The sequence below is a fragment of the Citrus clementina genome, unplaced genomic scaffold, assembly GCF_000493195.1.
Source record: "Citrus clementina cultivar Clemenules unplaced genomic scaffold, Citrus_clementina_v1.0 scaffold_6, whole genome shotgun sequence".
NCBI classification, from domain to species: domain Eukaryota; kingdom Viridiplantae; phylum Streptophyta; class Magnoliopsida; order Sapindales; family Rutaceae; genus Citrus; species Citrus x clementina.
Window position 1 is genome coordinate 9,008,758 of NW_006262139.1, and position 18,705 is coordinate 9,027,462.

At 30.5% G+C, this 18,705-nt stretch overlaps 1 protein-coding gene and 1 non-coding gene across 2 annotated transcripts; both read right to left on the reverse strand.

Moving 5' to 3' along the window:
• Positions 1 to 216: 216 nt before the first annotated feature.
• LOC18038714 (ras GTPase-activating protein-binding protein 2) lies at positions 217 to 3,383 on the reverse strand. Its single transcript, XM_024182520.1, has 9 exons — positions 3,354 to 3,383; positions 2,725 to 2,907; positions 2,239 to 2,542; positions 1,567 to 1,967; positions 1,313 to 1,454; positions 938 to 1,059; positions 771 to 836; positions 412 to 463; positions 217 to 251 (listed from the first exon to the last, which is right to left on the reverse strand). The coding sequence occupies exons 1-9, from the start codon at positions 3,375 to 3,377 to the stop codon at positions 217 to 219; spliced, it is 1,329 nt and encodes a 442-aa protein (XP_024038288.1). The 5' UTR covers positions 3,378 to 3,383.
• Positions 3,384 to 17,152: 13,769 nt separating this feature from the next.
• Positions 17,153 to 17,271, reverse strand: LOC112097459. The gene has a single exon (XR_002904991.1). It is a non-coding gene; the product is annotated as a 5S ribosomal RNA (ribosomal RNA).
• Positions 17,272 to 18,705: the final 1,434 nt, after the last annotated feature.

Genomic DNA, 18,705 nt, shown 5'->3' on the forward strand with positions numbered 1-18,705 from the left:
CTCACTGCTTCATTTCCTCCTGTTTATAACATCCAAAAAAGACATAAATATAGCTCCCACATTTTCAATTCTTTTGTAAAATGTTTCAAAACAATATGAAGTTTTTTTTTATTTTCCCACTATTTTCTATGTTATATTATATTTAAATTTTATTAGCAACAAATTTGATTATATCTTTATTTCCAAAAACTATTTTCAGATCACGAACCAACAAACTTATTTCTCACCATTTTCATAATATCCAATTACCTCTATAATAAACATTTCGCTCACAAAACATTCTTTTTTTTTTTTGGGGGGGGGGGGGGGGGGTTGAAGTTTTGACATTAAGCAAGCAACGAAATATTATGAAAATTATAAGAGCTGTTAAAACCCGTAAAAAACTAAATCTCCTCAAACAGTTCAACTTGCCTTTCTTCTGCTCCACGTAAACTTTTCGATCACCAAATGTGATCGGAGAAGCCTGCAAAATACGTAATTAATTGTGTCAAGAAAATTAGTAAATTGAAATTTAAAAAGTAGGAAGAAAAACAAATTAAAATAATTTTTAGGATCTTAAACATTTGAGTCCGAAATTGAGTCACAATACCATATGTCACCCATCTATTGGATGATGTATTTTATATAACCACTATCTAATGGATGAATATTATATCAGTTGGGACTCAAATTGATACTTAAATGTTAAGATGCCTAGCATTACTTATTAATTAATTATGAATTTGTTAAAAATGCTAATAAAGAAATTAACATTACATATATGTGCGTACCTTAAGTGCATTTTGCATGGAGCTAATAGATTCAAATTCTACAAAGCTGAAACAATTTGGTCGAAGCTGAAAATAAAAAAGAGTTATAAAGCAAGTGAGGAATGATTAATTGTGTGTAGAAATAGTTAGTGTTGATTAAGTAGTAGAAAATTAAAAGTGAAACATACCTGGTTGGTTCTAATTCTAATACCATTAGCTTTAATAGGTCCAAATTTGACAAAAACAGATTTCATTTGGTCAGCTGTCACATCCATTGGCAAGTTTGCAACAAATATGACAGGATTCTTGGCTGCAAAAAGAGAGGGGAAAAGACAAATTCATGAATGAAAAATTACATTAATTTTATAATAATCATTTATATTCAATATGAATGATTTTTATGAATCATAAACACAATTAATGTATACATGTGGTAGGGAGATTACCAGTTTTTCCATACTGAAATTAATAGAAGAATAAGTTATATATATTAATTTCATGAGTGTGGCTCACATTTTAAATAGGTAAATTATTTGTTCATAAGAAATGGTCAAAATTCAAACCTGCTTGATCATCAATGTTATTTCTTAAGGCATTGTTGCTAAAAGGATCAGCTGATGATTGAGTTGTATTTGCTCCTTTTTTTAAGTTAGGAGGAGGAACCTTATTTTGGAATGGAGAAGAATTGTCCTTCAAAGCATGTACCTAAATGAACCAAAAACAAATCAAAATTATAAAAAAAAAAAAAAAGGAATTTCCGAAAGCAATACTTGCAACATATATGTGACAAACAATAATTATGGAAACATGAACTTACAATTGATGCAAAGCTTTTTCTGGAAGAGGAATCCGGGGTTCTCGGAGTTTTAATTTCGGAAACAACAGGAGGATGATCATGATTAGCAACACCACTTTTTTTCTCAGGAATTAAATGGTCATTTGCCTTTTTATGCAAATGATCATGGCTGCTGGTTTCTGCTGGCCTATTGACATTGTTAGTAGTAGTAGTGCTAATAGCCTCAGCTGAAGATGTCGTTGTACTTGTTTGATTTGAAACTGAGTGATTATCCTGATCATGACCATTCTGTGGCAAAGTTTCACTGATTTTTTTGTCATTTTCCTTAGTAATAACCTCATCAGGTAAAGTTGTTTTTGCTGTTTCCATTATTGTGGTTGTTGTATGATTTGTCACTGACTGATTGGCAACTTGAACTGGCTCTGCAAGCACAAAGCTCATAATGTGTCACACTGATAAAATTTATATAAGTAATATTATCTTAGGTTGCCAAAAATCAGCAAATGCAATTGTAGATTTCATATCTAAAATAGGAGGAAATCTTAGGTCAGTCTGTTTCTACCACGTCGGTATGCGACCATCCAATCACATAATATCACATGCAAACTTAATACTAAACCCAAAACCAATAAAATTAAATGAGAAATTAATAAAACTAAAGTACGTAGCACCAAAAATCAAACAAAGACATACCAGATTCAGGGGCTGAGGTGGTAGTAACTGGAGCAGCAGTTTTATCAACATCATTAATAGGCATGACCATTCCTACTGACAAATCATCATCCACAAATCTAAAAATATCATTTAAGACAAAGAAGCCATTCTCTTGTGGGGCCAAGAAAAATGATTGAGAAAATCTCCTCTTCCCAGTCTTTCCACTCATATACCCAGTTACCAAAACAAGAACTCCTTTACAGTAAGAAGCTTGAGCATCTACGGTCAATATTTCTGTCTGATAATTTTGGTAATCCAACGAGAGGATCTGATCATTTATTTCCTGCACTCTCAAGATTTAAGAAACCGTCAGGTTAATCATATGACGGCCGATATGACGTTCTTTTAAGAGCACTGATATTTAAACAAAAGACTTTAGCATAGTCATTCGGTCCCCTTTTTTTAATTGCCATCTTGTCATCTCTGTGTCTATTTAGCATGCATGTTAAAAAATAGTGCACTTACTTTCATTGTTGTGACGGAGGTCATAACACCATCTGGTCCTGGGCGGCTCACAAAGCTCGAGTCCTGATAAAACCTGTGAAGATGCTCAGGATATTGATGAAGAGCTTTGAAATATTGTTCCACAAAGGAATTTCCCACCAATTGTGGATCTACCTGAGCAGATGATTCTGCCAGAGCTGCCATCTGTTCAAAAAGGAATTAACATTGTTTATAAAACAATCAAGCTATCAAATGCGTTTTGTAACTATTTTGCATGTTTTTAGACATACACTCAAATATTTTTTTCTCCTTTCATTTTCATATATTATTTTAAAACAAGCCACCAAACAAGATTTTCTTTTTCGTTCTATAAATTTTTAGTTTATTGTAAGACAAGCCCAGCAAATGCATTTCAAAATGAGAAACAGCATGTCAAAAACAATACCAAACACGCATAATGCTTAGGGTTTCTTGTATGGCAATCAAGATTCGAACTCTAACCTCGTGTACTGTCTAAGAGATAGATCATCTTACCAGTTTGAAAATATATAAGAATTGGTGAAAGCGATTTGAAATTGAGAGTAAAATTAGAAAAAGAAAGATTACTCAAATTGTGGAGCAGAAAAAATTTGCAAAGAGATTTACAATACCTTTAACCTACTATTATCAAGCATTACGCATTAGAAAAGATAATGGAGAAGAAGAAATATAAACAGAGAAAGTAGATAATTAATAACCTTCAGGTACCAGAGAGAAATTAAATTCAAGTATGTATTAATTGGAAAGAAAGAGTGGAAGAGATGATTAAGTTTACTGAGAAATCAATCTCCTGAGTAATGACCGCAGCGAGAAAAGTGCCAAAAACAAAGCTGACTAAATGAAAAATTTTAAAGATAATTTTAGAACCAGAGAAATTAATTCGGAATCCCTTTTTTTTTTTTTTTCAGAGAGCCTAAATTAAGAGTGAGGACTAAAATAATTGGGACGTTAGAATCATGTTTATATATACACACTCACACACACAAAAAAACTTAAAAGTTCTTTTCCAACGAGGATAAGGATTGTGTTGAAAATAGGAGTACTAATTTTAATATGATAAGCAAAACTAATCAATTTTTTTTTTTCAATTAAGAGATAAAACAAAAAGAGTAGCAAGACCTTACAAATTCATACGAACAAGTGTGATATTATTATTAACGTGATGAATAATAAATTATACATGCAATTAGAATTATGCAAACGGTGCGACAGAGATGTAATATAACAAATAAATGAATCAAATTAGATAATATTTGCATACAAAAGTCAATTGATGTATCAAATTGGATAATTCTACCTAAAAATTGTACTTCTGTTGGACCTTTTAGTCGATTTGTAGTTTACAACATTTATTTAGAAAGAAGGCACAATTTAATCTAAATATTCACAAGATTCACTCACCGCTTATGAGAGGGGCGAAGTTAGTTTTTTTTTTTTTTTTAAAGGGTGGGCTAAAATTATTTATGGTGAAGGTATTAATTATGAGATTTATCTCAACGTAAGTGAAATCTCGATAAATTAAAACCTCGAATGTGTAATATGTTTTCCTCATCCCAACTCGGGGTCCAACATGCTAAATTATCATTCAATTAATTAATATTGGTTTAATTCGTAGATTTTTCTTGGTTTTAATACTATTAATTTATCAAGGTAAAAAGTAAAAGTGGACTGAATAAAGAAAAAGAAATTGATGTTGAGATTAACAAATTAAAAAGCAAAAAAAAAAAGTTGAAATAACATTAAATAATATGAAATACTAATAATAGCATTATGAATAAATCTATTTAACTAAAAGGGCTTATTTGAATTTTTCCCAAAAAGTGGCTTCCCCACTAGCTTGTGATAGTAGGCATGGATATAATGTTTAATTGACGGTGAAAAAGAGGTCAATGGTAATTATATATTTTTTTTTAGCCTAGTTAGCATTTGTGTGAGCGGTTTTGAAACTTTTTTTTTTTTATCCCAGTAGGATTTCAACCTATACTTATGATTAATGGCAGAGATTACTTTTATTTACTTAATTATTTATTTTAAAAATATAAAATTAATTTTGTTAACTTTTACCTCCCTCAAGATGAGAATACGGTACCAGGCAAAATAGTGCCCTAAAAATCTTTATATAACGCCCAATAAATCAATAACAGCGAATATTCTATTAGTAATCAATGGACCATTTTATGATTTTTCTAATGGTCATATCTTTTTTTTCTAAAAAAAATCAACCTACAATGATTAGTAATAATTTTCATTTGGTTAAATGTACATGGCTCCGAATTTTGATGTGGCTCAGAAGTGGATGGCAATGGATACGCAAGCCCATATGTCTTTAAATAATTTGATACGCATGCAATGAATTTCATGCGGAGGGATTAAAAAGCTAGACAAACTATTTATATAGAATACTGATATTTCAACATCATCAAAACACGTCAAGATTGAAAATAAAATACTATTCATACTACGTTGATATTGTTTATATTACAACGTTGTTATTTCTCTCATTTTGTTGGTGGCGAAATATAATTTTTCATTTATATACGTGGGATTATACGAACAACATCATTAATGCATTTGAGTGTCCAACTAATTTTAACATTTATTTATTTATTTTGATATTGACTAATCATAACAAAGAAGAAAAAATAATTTAAAACACGTGTTAGATTTTTATTAAATAATTTTATTAAAACCGGTCGTCAAATATATTTTTTCTCTGAAGTTCGTCATATTTTTTTAATGTGTTAGGAAATTGAGTTTCCTCCCAAGATCTCTCCAAGCAATTTATCAAGCAACAAATTAATAAAAAAAATTAAATGGAGAATACACCAATCATACAACACAAGATTTACGTGGAAAACTCTAAATCCGGAGAAAAACCACAGCCGTTGTCTCAAGACAACCAGAGAAAAATATTCACTATGTAGAAAATTATTACAACCACTTTCAGAAATAAATTTTTTCTCACCCAAACCCCAAATACTTAATCCCGAGAAATGTCCCTTAACAAAGCAAACCCGTAATACCCATATTGAGGAGCCAACTTCTCCTTAAATATAACTACATGCTTAAGAACATTTCTTTCTCAATTTCTCACCAAAACTTGGATTCCTTCTCTGGGATTTGGGACACAAACAATAAGGAGGAGCACTCCTCTATTTATAGCCACCAGTGACTACTGTTCATCTTGCGGTTACTGTTCATCTTACGGCTATTATTCATTTTGCACTACTGTTCATCTTGCGGCTACTGTTCATTTTGCGGCTTTTCTTTTTTTTTAATCAATTTTCAACAATCTCCACCTTGATTAAAAAGTTAACAAAAAATTCATAGCCACTACTACAAAACATTGTCTTCACCAACAGTCATAATTCTCAACATAAAGAATTATCATACTCCACCATAAAGAGTATACCACTTAGAATCAACCATTCTAAGATTTTTCTCGGTATATGTCAAAATATCCTACTGAAATTTATGGTGCAATTCTCATGCTTGGTTTTCCTGAGAATTCTTCAGCCATGACATAACTTTTCCACCACACACCTTGCATTTATATCAAGCCAATGCCCGCGTGCAAACTTGTGGACCCCGCTGATCATAGCATGTTCTCTTTCATGGCAACTTGGAGATCTACATGCCAAAAGAACTAACACAGTCTCCTATCAAAAGGAAACTCACCATCTGCGAGAATATCAATATCTCATTTACTGATTCTGGAGTAATTTGCTGAGCCCACTCCACCTTCTTGACAATTTTCTTAAGGTGCCAAAATTGTCCACACCTTCCAAACTTTGTGTATACCAGATTGGATACACATTTGATTTGAATTCTCCACAAGCCAATAAAATCATTCTCCTATTAATTTTTCAACAACATTAAACTCTAACCAAGTTTGAAAAATACCAACTACTGACATATTTGCTTTACATAAACAGTACCGTATACCCCAAGTACAAATCGTTGGCTCTGATACCACTATTAGGAAATTGAGCTTCCTCCCAAGATCTCTTCAAACAATTTATCAAGCAACAAATTAATAACAAAAATTAAATGGAGAATACACCAATCATACAACACAAGATTTACGTGGAAAACTCCAAATCCGGAGAAAAACTACGGCCGTTGTCACAAGACAACCAGAGAAAAATATTCACTATGTGGAAAATTATTACAACCACTTTCAGAAATAAATTTTCTCTCACCCAAGCCCCAAATACATAATCCCGAGAAATATCCCTTAACAAAGCGAACTCGTAATACCCATATTGAGGAGCCAACTTCTCCTTAAATATAACTACATGCTTAAGAACATTTCTCTCTCAATTTCTCACCAAAACTTGGATTCCTTCTCTGGGATTTGGGATACAAACAATAAGGAGGAGCACTCCTCTATTTATAGCCACCAGTGACTATTGTTCATCTTGCGGCTATTATTCATTTTGCGCTACTGTTCATCTTGCGACTACTATTCATTTTGCAACTTTTCTTTTTTTTTTAATCAATTTTCAACATAATGTGTTATGGTAAATGAGCTCTAAATATATGAATAATTTTCCGATTAGAAATTTTTAACTATATTAAAGTCATAGATGAGTTAAAAGATAAAAAATATATATATAGACTCTAATGTAGTGTTCTATCTTGTTATACATTAAAATTTGTATTTTTTATTTTTACTATGGTTAAAAATACTTGAGTGCTAATATATCTATAGAGAGAGAGAAAGTAAAATTTCTATAAAATAATATTGTTGGGACTTGAAAAAACTTATTTTAACAAGGCTATTTATCCATCGGTAAATGAATAATTCATTAATTTATCGATAAATGAATATTTATTAATTTATGAATAGTTTTCTTGGTCCATGTATAAAAGATGTGTGTAAAAAGAAACAAATAAAAATAATTATTGTTATGATCATAGAATATGCTAAAATTGGTCTAGAATATGCTTTGTATGCACGGTATAAGGGAAGAAATCATGGAGTAGTGAACCCAATCAAGGAGGGATATGGTTGACAAATAATCCTTGAAATTTAGCTTTAATAGCCACAAGATTTGTGTGATACAAATGTTATTTCACACATAGTACATAGAACATACAACACAAACTCTATAAATACATAATCTATTATTTTTAATTTTAGACTCAAATCATTAGAATCATGGTTTTTCATTTGAAAGGAGTAAAAAAATCCACATTGATTGATCAAATAAGGGAAGCACTGTGCGAATATAAAAATGAGCATCCCTCCTCAAGTAAAAAAGATTTGCAGCAATGGGTTCAACAAAAATTTCACCTCTCCATAAGCCAATCAACAATATCAAATACTCTTAAAAGGTTGGCTGAATATTTGTCAAATGAGATGAAGAATAAAAATGTGAAGAGGCACAAACCAACAAAATATCCTGAGTTGAAAAAAGTATTGTATGAGTGATTTCTACAATATCAAGAGAAAGTGAGAATGACTGAAGAAATTATCCAAACCAAAGTAAAAACGTTCTTAGAGAAAATGTATGGCAACTCTAATTTGGAATTTAACTTCTCAAGTGGTTGGTTTAAGCGATTTAAGTCTAGACGTGAAATTAAATCTTAGCGAAGGTTTGGTGAAAGTAGTTTGACAGCTATGGAGAATATTGAAGCTACTTTAACAAATATAAAAGCTAAACTACACCAATTTCAATGGAAGAATATCTGCAATATGGATGAAACATGTTTATTCTATCATTTGGGAGTAGATCATTCGCATGCTACAAAGAACTTGGAAGGACAGAAGAATGATAAGGAGAGAATTATCATTGCTCTTTGTTACGATGGTGATGGTTGTGACAAAATACCACTTTGGATTATCGGTAAGTATGCTAATCCTAGGTGCTTTAAAAATGTAAACATTAGCAATCTTAATTGTCATTATCGAGCTAACAAGAAAGCATGGATGACGGATTACTTTTTGAAGAATTTGCTTATTGGTTTGATAGGTGAATGAATGGCAGAAAAGTTATACTTTTGGTGGACAATTGCCCAGCCCATCCAAAGGTTATTGAAGGCTTGAGTAATGTTGAACGATTTTTCTTGCCTCCTAATACAACCTCAAAGATTCAAGCATGTGATGCTGGGATTATTCGAGCTATAAAAATCCATTATTAATGTTTTTTTTTCTAGCATCTTGGAAGGCTACGAGACAGGCAACAAATCCGGAAAAAAATAATATATTGAATGCTATCAATATTATTAATGTGGTTGGAACAATGATGAGAAGACAACAACCATTGCAAATAGTTTTTGACATTGTAAAATTCGATCAGATGAAAGTGTGGCTACCGAACAAGAAGTTGGTGAAGATGAAGGCATCCATGGATTACATGAAAGCTATTTCTTGTCTACACTATAGAAATGGCATGGATATTGAGCATCTTTTGAATTATCCTTGTGAAAATGATGCAGTGATGGAATCTTCTACAGATGAAGAGATTATTCAAGGGGTAATGGGTACATCTGCTGATGATGATCATGACCCAAATGACAATTGTAGTTTATTATATGTTTCCACAAAAGAGGCTTTCTAAGCAATAGTAATCTTAAATACCTACTTTCTACAACAACAAAAAAAATGTGTCACATGTAATGCATGCTTTACCAAAAATTAAGGATGAGGCTGAGTTCAATTTAGGAACAAAGAAAAAATAAACAACTCTAGATGCATATTTTGGAAAAGAGTTGAAATGAGAAATGTAAGTTATCAAGAAAAAAATTCTTAATAATATGAATTTTATATATTGTTTATTGTTAATATATTTTTATATTTGATCATTAGTTATTTATATTTTCATTGGGCCTTAAAGGATTTGAAAAAAAATATTATCTTATTATTATTTTAGTACACTAACCCAAGTTAGGACCGAAAGAATTTATTATTTAAGCGAGGTAATTAATTTATCAAAAATTTATTTATCGAGGTCATATATATATCTTATGTGCAAACGACCTTATTCTTTTAAATACGGGTAACCTATTAAGATATACAGTTTAATAGCATTGAAATCCAACTATATTAAATTTAATGGTTTAAAAGCGTATTCGTATGAAAAAAAAATTAAAAAAATTAAAAAAAAAAAAAGAGGGTGCTTGCACCAGTGGACTCTGTATACACACCCCTTGCATCCAATCCAAAAGTTTTTGTATAAAAAGGTGCCTTCTCCCACCAAACTTTGTACTAGTCTCTTCGATCATCTTCTTCATTTCTACTAGTTAATCCACTTTAAGGTAAGTATATTTCGAGTTCTAATACTTGTAAACTTTTGCAAGCTAAACAGCATTATACTTATTGCTTGATTAAAACAATATTGTATAACTTAAATTAAAGTTGGAGATGATGGCAATACCCTTACATTTTCAGCAAATATGGGAGTTTGATTCTGATGCTGGCACTCCTGAGGAGCGAGCTGAGGTTGAAGCTGCTCGTCAAAACTTCTAAAAGAATCGCTTTCATGTCAAGCCTAACAGTGATTATTTTTCTGTAGCTGTTTACTTAAAATAAACTCTAAGCTACTAGCAAATTAATAACTTTTATTCAACAATTAGCAGTAGTATATGCTTACCAAACACTCATAAATTTTCCTTAATAGCTCAAGCTTCCATCTGAAGGACAACATTTGTCCATGAGGTTCCCAAAAATGCAACTTTTATGCAGTAAAATTGAAATGGATGGCGGAAGCTCTAGAAACCTCGGATCGACTTCATTCAAAAACGAAAATCAAGAGGAAAGATTGAAGTTTGTTTACCTCACCTGTAGTTTTAGAAACAACTTTGTGAGGTAGGAGAAAATGACTAAAAACAAAAAGGTACGAACACTGTCCAGGATATAGACCACTGCACAAACAGCTTCTGTTTTGCCACGGTTAGAGATCCTTAAAGCACCCCAATTGTGATGCCTCTAATCAGTCCACACTTAGAAATGTTCTAGGAGTTCATAGAATTTGTAATCACCAAATTTCGTTTGGAAATGAGAGAGATAATGAAGAAATATGAATGCTAGTTTATAATGATTCATTCCACCAAATAAAACCACCATTATCTTTTCAATAATGGCACCAAACATTATCATGTGCTAGACCCACCCACTAAGCCATTATTTATTGAATGTGATCTTATCATTTTAATAATTTATTTAATCAAATTATTTTAAATAAATAAATAGCTAAATTAATTAATTTTGTCTTTAATTAATTAATCACATTTTGATCAAATCAAATAGTTAATTGTGGGCTTCTTTTGTGACATGTTCTTATGCCTTCTCCTAATACATATTAGGTCCAATAAAAACCCAAAATGGGTCTAGAAGTCCATAATCATTTATGAACCGGAACATGTCCAAAATGGTCATTTTACATGCTCGATATTGTATATGTTTAAATTCTATCTTAAACAATCTTTAATATATATATATACACACACTTAATAAAAATGAAAAAGGAGTTACTAGAAAATGAGAAGTTAAATTTCCTAATTTTAAGAAAATCGGTATTTATATTATAATTCATTAAGAATGAATATATATATATAACTCCTTTTTCATTTTTAGTAAGTGTGTGACCTTTTAGGTTCTTTATTATAAGGTAGTAGAACTATTTTAATGATAACTCTTTATTCATTAAATGATGTTAAACTCTTTAGTCATCAATTAGAACTTTTCTAATGACCTTAAGATACATTGGTAATACGCTTTACCAATAATGATCTTAAGGTTTCTACAAGTCATGAGTGACACCTAATAGTATTTCATAACCACCCAAATAACAAGAATTGCTGGACCTATAGAATCTATTCCAATGTATCTCTATATCTTGATCTCTTCATCATCCATTTCCAGAGAAAAGCACGGCTCATGGTTTAGTGTGTTAAGTATTTATACTTTATCTCAAAATAAATCTAGATAAAGTTGGCATGAAAATATAATTTGAATTCCTTCAAACATATTTACCTTGGCCAAGGATTTCTCATGCCAATTCATATTATCTCACAGGGACATGCTTTTGTATATTACAAAGTGATGAATTCCATAGTGGCCATACACTTATCTCCATACATAGCCAACCATGACAGATATTGCTAGATCTCTTCCTTGATTAGGAATCAATCATTATGCTTTCACTTATCAGAGTGTCTACGTACAAGACATCTGTTATGCCTCAGGTTTAAAGACCATTACTAAACATAGTGTCTATCATAATGTATAATAAGTCATTAACACTCAAAACCATACAGCTTATTATTATTTGGTCAAGTTCAATAAACTTGTTCTTGCAACAAGTACCTATGCGTTTGACTTGACATCTCATGTCAATGATATGAAACTTACCATTAATTTTAGTACCACATACCATAAGGAGTCATAACACATACTAGCGTTTATAGGAATTTATAACGTCCAATCATAAATCCACCACTATGAACTATTTTAGAAGTAATGTATAAATGATACACATTTCATATTCTTGACAAACTCGAGAATGTGTTCCTTAACTATTTTACTTCTTGGACTAAATTCATTAAATTAATTTATGAATGTTCATACATTTTATAAATATTAAAATGCTATTCAAATACAATAATTCTCTAAAAGCAAACACTATTTGATTGGCCTTTAGGGCGTGTTACTAACACCATCCATACAAAGCAGCACCGCGATATCAAATGGAGTCTAAGTGGGATTCGATGGAAGTTTTACCAATTTAAACATCCATATATATATATTAACGTTATAAAATAAGCTGTTTTTTATTTGTTTGTGAAATATACAGTTCAGAGATTGGCCATAGTTCTTTCTGACTCCATTTGTCCGTGATTACCCATGAATAATTAATGCGCAAACTCCCCTTGAGTCCCGACAGTTTGGGTTAATTACCTTATTAATTATAATAATGATTGGCTACTCACAAATATTAATAGTAATGCATAAAAAATGTGGTGATGTACATTGCCCATGCCATATTTAGTGTAAATGCTGGTTTAATCTTTATATTCCTACTATAAAATATGTTATACTCTCATCCTTAATTTTTCTTTATTTTTGAAGTAATACCTTTACAACAATATTTTTTACATTAATTATTTAATCTGTAAAAAAATTAATTAACAAATTAAATAATAATTACTTATTAATTAGCAAATTAAGAAATTATTATCAATATGAAACAACTATTGTTTTTCATACTCTTGCAACAATCTTGCTAATTATTATTTATAAATAAATTAATGCCCGTCAATTTAAAACAATATTTAATATCCTTCGAACAATCTTGCTAATAATTTTATATAAAAAATAATTTACCAAATTAATCCTAAAATTAAAATAATAACAGCTAATTTTTATTGTACTTTTAAGACTAATTTGATAAATTTATATTCATTTTTTTGTTTTCATTAATAACTCCAAGAATATTGTTGTAAGGTATTATTATAACAACAAAGAAAAAGTAAAGATTCCAATATAAATATTAGTAAGGGTATTTTGAGATTTTTTTTTAAATATAGAGATTAAATAAATACTTAACTCATAAAATAAGGAATAAACAAACATTTACCCTCATATTTTGTATGGAAAAACTCCTCTCATTCTTCAATTAAGACAAGAAATCTGCCCTCAACATTACAATCAAGTTAATTGGAGGAAAGCTCGCCATTTATGTGCGAGGTAGGACCTTTATTATCCCCATCCTTGGATACAAGGTTTTACTTGGAATACCCTTTACAAATTCGCCGAGCCTCTTCTTACTCGGCCTTTTAGCAAGTTAATGAGGAATAAGGCTCTTCAAGTAACAACGAACCACATTCATTATAACGATGAGAACTGCCGCTACATCACGCTTGGTAGTGTGGAAAAGGTAACAATTAAGGAAAATGATAGAGAGCCCTAAGGGTGACGCAACGGTGAAAAAAGTAGCTGTAAAATTGTACAGATTGTATTAGTTGAAAAATAGTACTAATTTTTCACTTTACACTACAACATCTAGACTCTTTGATTCAAATCTTAGTACTCAATAATTAAACACAAAGTCATTAGCTCATTATGCGGGCTTCTACATTTTGTAAAATACAGACTTTTGAAAAAAAAAAAGAAAAAAATTCATAGATGTCTATGTTTTCTTATCATTTTGTAACCAGTTAGGTAGTGATAACTACGTGAGTCATTACAAAAATGCATGCGGACACACCTGAAAATTATTATTATTTAAAAAACATAATTAATATCATTTGTTTATGCAATTTGAATCGAAAATATATGGGGTATTACAAGATGCATCTTGCTATTATCCTAGGTTATTTATGGGCTGCTGAAGATGGAACGAAAATTCAGGTGTCGGTGGTGACTGACTATGAGTATAATTAGGATAAATACTTATTTAGTTTCTATACTTTAAGCTTATAATTATCCTATTAATTCTTTTATTTAAAAAATTATCAAAAAATTATCTGTTTAATTCATGTTTCCATTGAAATCTACTTGCTTATTCTCTATTTTTATCTTCTACATGTTTGATTTTTGCATCAAATAAGAATACTATTTTATCCTTCATTAAAAAGATTGAAATACTATTTTACTCTACAGAAATTATGGCAGAGATCTTCAACTCAAACTATAGAGATTAAAAGAGTCTTTATTTAATATAATTTAGCTGAGCTAAGCTATGCATTTTATAATAATTTGCAATACGCGTGCATTTATGTAACTGAATAGCATCTCATTTCTTAGCCAATATAGTATTATAAAATGCTCAATTTAGCATTGAATCTAAATCATTATATTTAATATCCATAAATTTCAATATTAACGTTTATGCATATATCTGGAAGCCAGTTTGGGATTGGTGTTCAAGCTTTGCTTGCTTGTAATCTCACTGACGAAATTGGATCTGTGCTTGAGAAAGCGCACGAGTTCATCAAGGCATCTCAGGCTTAACATCTTATTCATCGTTGCATCTCATATTACTTAATGGAAAATCAAATCATTTTAATTAGTACACAACCAATTCATGCCATTTTGGTATTTTTATATCTTTACGTAACTATGTTCATATAACATTAATTTTCATTTTTATTTTTTAATGTAATTAATTTCATATTCTCTTCAAACTATTAAATTTTACTCACCTTAAAAATTCAGAAGGTGAAAGAAAATCCTTCGGGTATTTTTGAGGCAATGTATCGTCATCTTCAAAGGGATTAGGGACATTTTCCGATCAAGATCTTAGTTATTTGCACTCTAAAATTTATTGAACGAGCACTCTTTTCTTTTTTTTCTTTTTTTTTTTAAATTTACATTTACTAAATTTTAAAATTAATATATTGATTAATATTCAAAATACCAAAAATATCCTCAATTTGTAAACCTTCTTCCCTTTTCTTTCTGAGTTTTCTCTACGCTAAAAATTTTCACAACAAACTGTTAAAATGCTGGTGGATAAGATTAACCTCCTTCAACGTATAATTTTTAAATGTAAAGTTGTTGAGATCTAATTTGCAAAAGCAAAGGCAAAGAATTAACTGCTTCCATTAATAAATAAATAAATAAATAAAGTTTGCTTCTAGGAATTGATTTTTTTTCCCGCCAATTACCGTTAAAATCGGGTTTCCATATCTCTGTTTCATAAGGGTTTTGTACCACGTATTTGTTTGTATCTAAGATAAGAAGATTATAAATTTCACAAGTTTTTATTCTACTAACCCATTAAAAAAAATCATCGATTCTCAACCATAATAGATCTGATTTGGCTACTTTTCATGGCCAAATTATAAAACATGAAGATTATAAATATGAAGAAAGGGTGCACAGAGAAATTATGTTTGATATGAGTATGGTGAATTATCTTTAACAGTAAATTACTTTGATTTATTTTAATAATAAAAATAATTAAAAAATTGAGTGTTCCAAATTTTTTTTAGAATGTAAATAACCTCATTTGTTAATTAATTACCTCCATAATACACTTGCTCAAACAAATTAAATAACTTAATTAGGTTGTAAAATTAATGTTTAACCCTTGATTAATTTATTCCTTTAGTTTATTTGTGCCTTTTATGATGCTGTCGATATGATATAACTAACTGGTGAGAAAATGGATCCTAAGCGCTTATAAGATGCTGTCAATATCATCCTTTAGTTTCAGGTACGTTAGTTTTGCTTTTGAATTAACTCTTCTTAATTAAGTGTTCTTTCAAAGCTATAATTAAGTAATAATCTCCATTATTATTTAATTCATTGCAGCTATACGCAAAGGTATCGAATTTCTTCTGAATTCACAACTTTATGACGGTGGCTGTGGAGAGAGCTACCGTTCCTGCCCATAAAAGGTAATTAACTAATATTCTGCACATAATTTATTTTTGTCACCGTTAGCACTATATATATTATTAGGAAATTGGTAAGTGAAGCAGACACGCAGCTAAAATGAAATTGGAAGAAAAATAAAGAACAATCACAAAGAGGATACCAGAAATTACGTGGTTCGTCTTTTAGCCTACGTCTACGGGCGAAAACAGAAGAAAAATATTTTACTAGTGAAATGGAGTTACAAGTATTGTAGTATTTTAGTTCACTTCCCAAAACCCCAATACACTCAAACTCTCAAAACACTAAAACAAGAGCTTTTATTATTTAAGCTCTACAAACTCTCTGCTCTACAAGAATTGCTTCTCACAGCTCTCGACTCTCTTTACAAAATTAGATGCAAGCTCTAAATTGAGAGCTTGTATTTATAGGCAAAACTTTGCCTCAAAAGTCAAAAAAGTGGCTATAAAATTTCAAGCCATACAGCTCAAAAATTTCAGTTTTTCAAACTTTGAATTTTTGAGCTTTGAATTTTTCTTTTTTCTTTTACCAAACATTACGGCATCTAGAACTTCAAAGCCTTGTGTCACGCATTTTGCTTCTTCAAAACTTATAGATGCAGCTTCTAGATGCTGCAACCAAATCTTTTGACATATATTAATCAATTGTATATGCTTTTATTGTTTTTCATACATATAGAAATACTTAACTTTTCAAGGAAACAGATCAAATTTGGTGCAAACAGCATGGGCTATGATGGGTCTATTACAATATAAATAAATAAATATACATATATATATATATATAGAGAGAGAGAGAGAGAGAGAGAGAGAGAGAGAGAGAGAGAGAAGGCTTCTCAAGTGCGAATACCTAAATGTGTATCTCGTGTGCATTCACTATTACTCCGTATAGTAGACTAGTGTGTCTATTCAATTAACTATAATACCATATGGTATAATAGCAAATCTACAAGAAATATTTAAGCATCGACATATGAGAGAATAACCATATGATTATTATGAATTGACATCTACATCTACATTTTATAAAAAGAAAAAGTAACTAGTTACCAATATATATATAGGGGTGCAATATGAGGACTTCCCAAGAGGTCACCCATCTTAGTACTACTCTCGCCCAAGCACGCTTAACTGCGGAGTTCTGATGGGATCCAGCATATTAGTGCTGGTATGATCGCACCCCTTACCGATATATAAATGCATTGGATTGGTGATTTTTATCTTTCTTAAATTCATAGTTTACAAAATACAAACTTCTTTACATGATCTGAAAGATTTTGTATATTTTGCGAAGGACATTACTTGGTGCGAATGGTTACATATTGTATAATAAAAATTTAAAAATATAGTATTTATCTACAATATGGTGTCAAATTTTAATTAAACAGCGTTATTAACCCCAAATTTATATTAGGGAGAGAAAGACCCCACTCCTCTTCACCAAGCAGCCAAAACGATAATCAATCCTCAACTTGAAGATGTGATTTTCCCCAATAGGTAAAATTAAAAGAGGAAAAAACAATTCAACATATAGTATGTGTCGTACAATTGTTGTTAAAATCAAACATCCATTTTTTCATTTTATAATTTTATTGTTGGATTATGGCAGGAAATTACAGGAGTTTGCCTGAAGAACTTGACGTTACATTATACAACATATAGGCAAGTTCCATTGCCTTCTAAGTGTGTTTAATTAGTTTAAACCAAGAGGAAATTAATGGAAAAATGGTGTCTTGAAAGAAAGAAAATAAATGTAATGATATTTGAACTCTTCTCTTCTGTAAAGAAGGGTGTAAATATTATTGCTTTTTATGTAATTTACAGGAACTGATAGTTTTTTCTTTTAGGTTATCGGACTATCTTATTTTATGTGAATCTTATTCTGCTTTAGTCATAAGAATAATAAAACTCTAAATTCTATAAGCGTTTCCCCTTAAAATATTGCTTAATACAAAATAAAAAAAAAAATCATCAAATGCTAAAAACTGTGTAAAACAAGTTGTACTATATCTGCCCCATTGTGGGTTCATTAAACAAATGGATTAGTTACTTAAGGATGAGGGAATAGTGGATTTATAATTGTTTTTTTATATCCAGATCAAAAATAAAAATAAAGACTCAAATTTATTTCAGATTCGAAATTAAAAATTACGATCCAAATTAATGTGCTTCGAATATGTCATGAATTATCAATTTTGGTTTTTTTAGCAATTTAAAGACAATTTTAAAACTAATACAGGTTAAAACAGAAAATTAACAAATCTGGTCTTTATTATTAAACTCTAAGCAAATCCGACCTAGTTTTCCACTATTTGCAGGGCATCGTTTGCTAGCTCCCGCAGTGCTCATCATAAAGATCAGTAAGGCCCATCTGAAAGCCTAGAGAATGTTGTTGGCCCGACTCTCGGACCACTATTGGCAGAGCAGCAGATCATAATGATTTGATAAGTCCAAGCCGTACTTTTATACAGCCCAAATAGACTTACTTGTTAAAGTGGCACTATTGGCACACCACTACTTTTCTTAAAAACCCCCTTTTCCTGCTGCACCCCAAAATTAATTGATGAATGCAGCGTAATTTTGAAACCCCAGTTTATTTCCGAAATTAACCTCATT

Excerpts from the sequence above, each read along its gene's own strand:
- LOC18038714 (XM_024182520.1), bottom strand. The coding sequence starts at position 3,377 with ATGCTTGATAATAGTAGGTTAAAG. Across the intron at positions 1,968-2,238 it reads CACCTCAGCCCCTGAATCTG|AGCCAGTTCAAGTTGCCAAT; the intron begins GTATGTCTTTGT and ends TTGTGCTTGCAG. Across the intron at positions 464-770 it reads CCATGCAAAATGCACTTAAG|GCTTCTCCGATCACATTTGG; the intron begins GTACGCACATAT and ends CGTATTTTGCAG.